A 9,861-nucleotide genomic window follows, 5' to 3' on the forward strand; every position below is an offset into this window, starting at 1 on the left:
GACTCATAACAAACTGCATGGCAACAGTGTAACAAGCAGTGTCCATAGCCATATATCATACCGTGCATAGATACAGTATTTGTAATCACATATAATAGACAAAGTTAACATAGCTATCCCATATCCATATATGAATACAATTATTGCAATATATATTTAATCATTATTAAGCCTATTACATTTAGAACAACAGATTATAGTACCCGAGCATCATCTGACCTCACAAAAACAGTGCAATCCCAGGCTCTTGTTGAGACCCTTGAGTATCATTGTACCTAATCTAAGAATCCAATTTGATTCATATCTGAGCAATTTCAATTACCTCTCCCCGCCCCTCAATGGGGCCGGGATATGGTCAATAATCATGTACCAGAGGGATGCCAAATTGTGGCCAGCCTGTGCAAAATGTCTTGCCACAGGCTCGTCACTCTGTCCAGAGGAGATTGCTATACGGATGAACGAGCGATGTACAGCCATTTTTTCCCTTAGTGTCCTATCCGTTTTCCCTGCATAACACAACCCGCAAGGGCAAGTAGTCTGATATACAATGTAGCGTGTAGTGCAACTAAGTCTATAGCTGATGCTATATCGTTTGCCACTAAATGGATGGGTAAAGCTGTCACCAACCACTAGGTATCGACAGGTAAGACAGTTCAAACATTTACAGCATCCCCGTTTTTGTTGTAAAAAATGACCAGTAACCTGTTCACCCATGCCTGTCACATCTATTTTCATTAGCTACTCTCTGATGTTCCGACCACGCCGATAACACAACATGATATCCATGTTTGTGAGGTTCAAAGCCGTATTGCTTTTCACCATTGGCCACAATCGTTTGTCCGTTTTGCAAATGGATCCACTGGCAACATTAAAATAATTTACCCAGGGGATTTTTTTTTTGATTTTTTTCTTCTTGTCCGATATCTTGCAGGGTGCAAGTGATTGAGCTCCCTGGGGATTGAAAAAGCCCTCTTCTTGTCTGATATCTTGCAGGCTGCAAGTAATTGAGCTCTGGTGATTGCCAAAGTCCTCTTCTTGGCTTCACACAGTAAAGCATAGTCATAGCCTCTCTCCAAAAATGTGAAAAACATCCTATCTATCTGTATAACCGCTGTTGCTGGCTCACTGCAGATCTGACATGCCCTCAGGAATTGTGAGAATGGGAGACCCAATTTCAGAGGTCTGGGATGGAAACTAGCACAGTGTAACAGTGTTACAATCTGTGGGTTTACTAAATACTGATGTATTGATAACTCCTTCAGTGAGAGTTATCTGAACATCCAAAAAGTTAACCACCTATTGGTCCATCTGGTACATAAATTTAATGGGGCTACCTAATGAATTGTGTGAATTCATGACCTCGATGAATTCCTCCCCGGTACCAGTCCATATGGTAAACAAGTCATCTATATATCTAGCATAGAAAGCTATTCTGCTTGGCCTCAAACATATAAGCATTAGCGTACGATGGGGCCACACTGGATCCCATCGCACACCCCGCTAATTGTAAATAGAAATGGCCATCATACAAAAAATTATTTTTTGTGAGAATCATATGGAGCATGAATCAACCGTATATCAGGCCCTGTGTACAATTCATTATGTTGGATAAGTTTATGCACTGCATCCAAACTATCATTTGGGATAATGATATACACACTGGTTATATCCAGACTACAAAGATAACTGCCATCTGACATCCTACCAAGAGCCTGTAATTTATTAAGAAAGTATGTAGTATCCAAAATGAATCTCATTTTATTAACCATACATGACTGCAAAAGACAATCAATGCAAACAGAACACGGCTGGAAAAGTGACCCCTGGGCGGAATTGATTGGACGTCTCTTATTTTTTGTATGATGGCCATTTCTATTTGTTTGGAGTGCTCTCCAAAGTGATCCAAACATACATACAGGCTTGTTAGACATTGGTCTGTCTTGTGCTTTTGAAACATCTCTTGCCCAATCACCAGGTTAAATGATATAGATTAAAGTTCATTGTCATCATCTCCCTCATCTTACTGTGATTCCAGGTACAGAATGGGTGGATCCTGAAGATCCCACCGTTATTGCTGAGACAGAGCTGCTTGGGGCTGCAGCTTCTATTGAGGCAGCAGCTAAGAAACTGGAGCAGCTCAGGCCACGGGCCAAGCCACGGGTAAGTATACATTTTGTGCACCTCTTCTTGCCACCCTACATCTACACAAACTAAGTGTCAATATTACACTGTATCATCTCACATCATCCGTAATCCTGTTTTTAGAATGCTAAGGATAAGTGCGAGTGACCCGCCTTCTTTTCATGTCCCATTGTCTGACTGAATATGCTATAACAAGCTGTCCATAATGTGAATGTCTGAGCCCCCGTTCCTGACTGTCTGCTCACTATAAATGTGCTGTTTGAGGCAGGATGTAGGGGTCAGTCATACTAACAATTCTGTGGATTAAGCATAACACCTGTAAACTGAATACAGACATAGGGGATGTCCTGACGGTGAGCTGCATTCGCTCCATGTCCCATTCTGTCAGTGGAATCGGTCCAAGAACCCTCTCCTGCAGCCTCTGTCTGATATGTTTGATATATTAGGTTGTTAATTTATTCAACTATATATCAAACATATTTCTACAGTGTCCTGCGTGTGCTCCAGGGCTGTGCTGAGGAGTAGAGCAAACAGCAGGATGTGTGCCTCTCTCTTTCATAGGACTGAGAAATTAGGGAACAGTCCTTTTTATATCCCTCTCTTTGTTTTTAAGCAGGCGGACGAGACGCTGGACTTCGAGGAACAGATCCTAGAAGCAGCAAAGTCCATTGCAGCAGCCACAAGCGCCCTGGTGAAATCTGCCTCCGCAGCACAGAGAGAGCTGGTGGCACAAGGCAAGGTGAGTGGGGCAGTGATGGTAATTCAACTGATCTAAGGGGATACATAGTTATCTAAAGTAAGTGACAGTGTCTTACTCTGACTACCAGCATCTTAATTCATTGTATTATTGTGCTTAGGATGCATCTTAAGAATATTAAATTACTTTGCAGGTACAGATGTGTCCACATACATCTAGCCTCCTTGCGCATTAAACAGCCCTTGACTCGGTAGTGCCAAGCATCTGTTTCCCCTTAAAATGATAGGCTGCATGCAAAATGCTACGGTTACAATGTCACAACCGCTGATACTGTAATGTAGATTTATGCATGCCGATACAGCCTCAGTCACACACAGAATATAGGCATGCTGCATATCATTTTAATCAGCAGACACTGCTTGTGTGCCCTATTTGTAGCACTATGCTTAAAAGATGCATTTTAAGGTAAAAAGTCACACGAAAAGACGTGTGACACGACTTGTAGCGCACAGAGGATAGATGTATTAATAGTCATCGTCGCTTCCGCATGTTTTGTAATCTTTACACAGAGCTCATGCCACTACAAGTTGTATGCTGAGTGAGCACAAGAATTACTTGTTCCCCCCCTGGATCTGTGAATGGCAGCCAGCACTGCCCAAATCCTTGTGAACTCCCTCAGTGCTGAAGCCCAGCTCCAGCACTGCCCATAATACAGACTGCTTCTCTGGATGATTGGCTACCTGAGCCTGTTTCCCTGTGACCTTCACAAAGAGCAGAATACTGTCCCCTGATGGTCTGACTCGTCACCTAGCTGCGGATGAAAGGAGCTTAAACTCAAGGCCCTTAGGTCTGGGATCCTTGACAGGAAGAAATAAACTTGTGGCAGAAAAGATACTGTCCAGCTCCAGCCGAAATAAGATGGCTCAAGAGAAAAGCAGGAACTCTAGGTACATAGACGTCCTTATGGATTTGCTTTGCCGAATAAAGTATCTCTAAACGAAACCTACCAACATTTGCTCTGAGCACACTAATCCTTGGGTCCAATGAAATAGGCTAACAGTGGTCTCAATTTTCTGTGCTATCCCAGCGGGTCACAGTTTTCAGACACTGACTGGTGGTGATCCAAGATAGACATGTTATGCGAGAGTATCCCTCCTACCCTCCTAGGTGCCAACCCCTAATAACCTCCAGGGTAGTGTATACATATACCTATGTGAGACCTAGAACATATTGTTAAGTGTGGGCTACAAAATATGTCATTTAAATGAAATGAAGAGAGGCAGGAAACACTGTACCTTCCTCCTTTTAGACCATAATTGCTGGGAACAACCGACTTTCCATAAGATTTAAAGGGAGATTTATTAAGCCTGGGAGAGAGATGAAGTGGAGTAGTTGCCCAAAGCAACCAATTAGTGTCTGTCATTTCAAATACTGTGCTAGATAATTGGCAGAAGTATATGGGTTGCTCTGTGAAACAACCTCACTCTCTCCCTCCAAAACCTGATAATCTCCCCCTTAGAGTTTGATGGGCAACTAGTACTATATCCCCTACTTTCTGCTGTCTATAGTAATCCTTACCAAAGGACGTGAAAACCCCATGGTACGGGAACAATAACCTTAAAACTACAACTCTGTTGTGCATTACGGTGATGGTTTCAATGGCCTGTAGGAGTGTCCAGGTCACTACCTGCAACTGATTCCACCGTTCTTAATATGACATACTCCAGAACTGACTTTATTTTTTTGTTTGTTAGAATTATATTAAATATATTAAAAGCAGAGACCAGAAAGCACTTTTAAAATAGGGTTATCCTGCATCTCTCTTGCTATTGTGGAATATAGTACCTATGTCAGTATGTTGGGCTTTGTTGTTCCACAAGAGCTGGACAGCCACCTGTAGCATAGTGTAATGCAGCATGGTTAGGGAATGACCTGTTGTGGAGTGCCAGTCACTTGTAGTTCCACAGCAGCTGGAGCGCTGCAGGGTACCTTTAGCTCCCCTACCACAAGTAAAAAAACAACACTGTCCAGGTGCTGACCAGCTCCAGTAGTTCATTTTAACTAGTGGGGAAGCAGTGCAGCTGCAGAGGATTGCTGCTCCGTGTGGAAATAGAGCCAATTAGTTAATAGGGTAGACCACCTTCCGTAAAGTATTACATGGGGCTGAGAAAGGAAAGGTATGTAATATATAATGCCGCTAGGAAGTAAAATACATAAAAATATTTTAGAAAATTCTAAATAATGTGTTAGATCTTGGAGAAATAAAATTCTAGTGCCCCTCTATATATATACGGATGGCAGTGACATTTTTAGAGCTGGAATGAATGCTATAAGACATGTTATGCTAGAATGCCAAACTTAAAGAATCCATATACTGTACTACATTTTATACAGTAGAATCCATTTAATGAATGTGACCATGTCTTGTCCTCTCTCTCCTGCCTCTCCTACAAGCCAAGCAGTGTTTTCTAGTGTACATGTGGCTTCCGTTTGCCAATATAACCTCATCAGTGATGTTTGGCAGCAACAGAATGACAATGAGATTTGATAAGGTGTAGAAATGGCTTCCACCCTGACCTTGTCATTAGTACTGCGTGCAGCTGAAGTGGGTTAATCCCTTCTTAGTATTTGGTAACCCACAGCTTTATCCTTAGCTGGATGATGTCCAGGGAATGGTTACACGACCAGTCTAACCCAAATACCAGGGAAATCCCTGGCTGGCAGTGACTGTGACAATCTGTTCAGCATTGGCACGAAAATGAAATACTACCTTTAGTTGAAAGAGTTGTGGATTCCAATTAAAGGAATCTCTAATCAGGCTGGGATATATGGTGCTAAATGTCAGCTATAGTAGTTATGGGCTTCTAAACTGTGACAGACTGCTGTCAATGTCCATGTCTTCCTGTAATCCATCTTGCCAATAAGAAATTTGTGGGATCTCTCTTATAAAGAATTTGGGTGTATTGAGACCATACATTCTCTCTAACAGACCACTTTATCTCTGTTGCCCTTTACATACCTCTCATTATGCTTTCTAGTATTTGATTCGCTGGGAAATTATGGCCTTTATTTATCCTTTGAATAGATTATCTATTATTTGAGACCCCTGCACTCTTTCTGCATTTTAAATTAAAGGATCAAACTTGTCTCTGCAAAAACATTTATATGTATTATTTGTAATTATTTTTGGGTACAGGTTTGGTGTTTTTTTCCTTTCTAACTCCAGTGTTATTGCAGGTTGGGGCAATTGCCGCTAATGCAGCTGATGACGGTCAGTGGTCCCAGGGACTCATTTCTGCTGTAAGTAATGGTTTCATTTCCTCTACAAGCACCCTGTGACATAATGTTTTATTATAATCACCCTTTATAGGACCTGGCCATGTTCCCTTACACATTGCCTCCTTTATTCGCCCCCTCCCGTTTATATGCTTCTCTAAGTTCCCAGAAATGTCATATTTGTAAAGCCTTTACCTAATACTACCACTTAACCTACCATTAATGTTAGTTATCCATTCTTTTTACCACCATTAACCAAGTATTACATTTGCCAACTAACCACAATGCCATTCACTAGCATTGATGCAACTACCTGCCCACCATTCAGACCAGTCACCACCTACCAATGCTTAGCATCACAGCCAATGAGGACAGGCAGAGCCAGGTGCTGAAACCACTGTCCGTGCCTGTCACGCTACATCCAATTTAGATTGTAAGCTTTGTGTTATTTAACATGAGCAGCACAGAAAATGATCCTACACCTAGATTACATTCTAGCTAATCTGAAGCCAATTAACTTCTCCAACACTGCACTAGTTAGTTCATGGACTGCAGTCCTTTTACACTGCAGACATTTTTTTCTGTTTCTGGTCATTTGGCCACTCTTGAATTCTTTTAGGCCAGGATGGTGGCCGCGGCAACAAGCAACTTGTGCGAATCGGCCAACGCCTCAGTTCAGGGCCACGCCAGTGAGGAGAAACTCATCTCCTCTGCCAAGCAAGTAGCAGCCTCCACTGCCCAACTTCTGGTCGCCTGCAAGGTGAAAGCTGACCAAGACTCGGAAGCCATGAGAAGACTCCAGGTAGTGTGCTCAAAACTACATTGGGAGTAGGATTATCAGTATCACATAGAAAGTGGTCTGCTGCCTGGCCTCAATGAACAAAAAAAAAATCTAGCATTATGACCATAATTAGGTCAATGATGAAATAGAAATACTTTTGGTGTAGCAGACTGCAAAGCTCACAATGGAATTGAGGAAGTCCATTCATTTCATCCTTTTTATGTTTTGGCTCTTGGTATTACATTTTGTAAGGATTGTGTTTCTTTTACTTCCTGTACCGCATTCCTTTCTGCTTCTGTTATGATCTCTCCCCTTTCTCTGTTCACATTCTTCTTCTTCCCCCCATACCTGACAACTTCCTTCTGCACAGGCTGCTGGCAATGCTGTGAAAAGAGCCTCGGACAACCTGGTGAGAGCAGCCCAGAAAGCTGCCTTCAGTAAAGCTGAGGATGATGATGTTGTTGTGAAGACAAAGTTTGTGGGTGGAATTGCTCAGGTTAGTTTACAATGGGCTCTGAAGTCACATCCTATATCACATCTATAATGTTGAGGACAGAAGCAGAAAAATACTGTAAGTGGTTTTCTGCCTGTTGTGTATGGCTTTTACTGTTGAAACTTCCCAGGATGAATAGCCTGATCCTGGTGGTACCCTCGAATCTTGTTATATTTGTTTTTGAAAACCTGTGAAAAGACTGAAACACATCACGTTACAGTGTAGTAATGGATGGTCTTTTCCCATATAGATCATTGCAGCTCAGGAGGAAATGCTAAAGAAGGAGAGAGAGCTAGAAGAAGCCCGTAAAAAGCTGGCCCAAATCCGCCAACAACAGTATAAATTCCTACCGTCTGCCCTGAGAGAGGAGGAGAGCTAGTGATGCAGCCTGGCCTGAAACCTGGAACCAGAGTCTGCTCTGCAGCAAGCAAGGACAAAAAAATGACTGTAGATGGACTTGTCCCACTCTGTCGCCCACTGGATTCTAAAACCACTATAACACTGAGAGATGGAGCGTGATTTTCAGGCTGAAGACAAACAGTATTATTTCCCAAGGTGGACATGCCCTATTATATAAATAAAGTATATATATAAAGATATACACAGCTGCAGGGGTCTGAGAGACTGTGACATGGGGAACAGACCGTCCTGCAAAAATATGTGTGCTTTTAAAGATTGTCTCCCTTTTCGTGTAACCACTAATGTCGCAGGTGCCTGCAATGCAGAGCTAAACATTGAAGGGATTAAATTACCTTTTTTTTTCTTTTGTTTTTGTTTATTTTTTCTAGTCTGTTGAAGGTTTTATTTGGTCACTGGAACAATTCTGTACCGTTAAATGATGTACACTAAACCTCTTGGAAAATAAAGGCACTTGTAATGAAGCAGTGATATTTACTTTGTGTATATATGTGTATATATATATATATATATATAATCTCTCTGTGTGTGTGTGTATATATATATATATATATATATATGTATATGTGTGTGTGTATATATATATATATGATCTGATCTTACTCCTAACCATAGCATCCATGTTGATATAATGTATAGTTCAGATGTATTTCTGACCACCATTTACTCTGAGGATTAATGTGTTTATATGAAGCATGTTCAGATATTTTTGCTGTTCTTGTCTCCATCAGTCTGCTAGCAATCCGTTCCAAGCAACCCACTCTAGTCGATAGTGATTATGTTTCACTTATTATGAGTAAGCCTTTAGCTGTATAGCATTATGAATATCCTTTACTTTACTGATATTCTTTTGTACTACCACAGCAAACGGTGGACATGTGATTTCCACACTACATAAAGTGCATACATTTATCTTCTACCTGTATTCATCTGCCTAATTCAACATTTTGATATTGCTGCTATGTTACAGTATCCTGGTTGTTATTTCTTAGTCAAAGAGCAGTCCAGGGCTTGCATAGGATGTGCAATACCAGCCTAGTTTTCTGGTTCAAAGACCATATGCAAAAATGGGATGCAGTTGTCCGCCGGTCTCCGTCCCGACGCTGGAATCTCGATGTGGGACTTAACATAGGTGTTGGAATACCGACGCCTATCTTAAACCCGATGCCGGAATCCAAGAGGACGTGTGCCCGAACGAAGGTAAGCCGGGGTTAGCACGGTTAGTGTTAGGTTTTGGGGGGGGAGGTTACGGTTAGGCACCCCTAGGGGGGGGAGAGTCAGGGTCAGCAACCACTTGGGGCGATTAGGGTTAGGCACTGGTTAGGTTTAGGTACAAAGGGGGGAAACTTAGGTTTAAGCACTAACGGGGAGGGTTAGGGTGCGGGGTGGGGAGGGTTAGGCTACAAGAAGGGAGGATTAAGGGGAGGGTAAATATACTTACCCTACCCCTGTCGGGATACCATTGGGATGCCGCTGTCGGTATTGTGGCAGGAGGCACCCGACAGCCGGCATTACATATCCATTCCTACAAAAATATGTGAATTATCAGGTTGGCGGAATATAAATATATTACAATAGAAAATACATATGAACTTGCGCCTAGTGTGGCACATGGACAGAATGCGCCAGCAGTGCAGGCTTAAAGAGGGAAGTGATTGTCATAGACCGGCTGAAGAGAAGGATTGTTACCCATTAAAAATAACTGATGTAAAGGAAATTTTTTATTTTGTTCTAAAAAAATAATTGACCTATTTAGTTATAATTACCAAATTTTGGACAAAAAAAAACCTGAAAAAAGTGTTTGGTACCGTAAATTGTGGAAAATTTTTTCCTATTCATAAATATCATGTATGCTGAGTCTATTCCAGTGGAGCAGAGCATGGAGAAACTTAGATGCAATGTGTTCGGGTTCTGGATGTCGATGTGTAGAACTCCTTACAGCTGTCAGCAGCTTTGCTGAGTCCAGCTTTATCTAACAAGTGCTTTGGCAGCTTTCTAATAAACAAGGAGGTGACTGTGTACAAAGCCTAGGACAGCAGATCATGCTGTAATACT

The 9,861-nt window shown here is 41.8% G+C and overlaps 1 protein-coding gene across 2 annotated transcripts in view; it reads left to right on the top strand.

Annotated features, from left to right (window-relative positions):
* TLN2 (talin 2) overlaps positions 1-8,270 on the top strand; it is a 320,515-nt gene extending 312,245 nt beyond the window's left edge. For both annotated transcript variants that reach the window (XM_088446408.1, XM_088446417.1), the window contains 6 exons: positions 2,036-2,160; positions 2,756-2,881; positions 6,077-6,139; positions 6,735-6,917; positions 7,267-7,392; positions 7,640-8,270. In XM_088446408.1, coding sequence (XP_088302534.1) covers positions 2,036-2,160; positions 2,756-2,881; positions 6,077-6,139; positions 6,735-6,917; positions 7,267-7,392; positions 7,640-7,768 — 752 coding nt within the window. In that variant the 3' untranslated portion in view covers positions 7,769-8,270. The remainder of the gene's footprint in view (positions 1-2,035; positions 2,161-2,755; positions 2,882-6,076; positions 6,140-6,734; positions 6,918-7,266; positions 7,393-7,639) is intronic.
* Positions 8,271-9,861: the final 1,591 nt, after the last annotated feature.

This window comes from Taudactylus pleione, unplaced genomic scaffold (assembly GCF_031769625.1).
Source record: "Taudactylus pleione unplaced genomic scaffold, aTauple2 ptg000019l, whole genome shotgun sequence".
NCBI classification, from domain to species: Eukaryota; Metazoa; Chordata; class Amphibia; order Anura; family Myobatrachidae; genus Taudactylus; species Taudactylus pleione.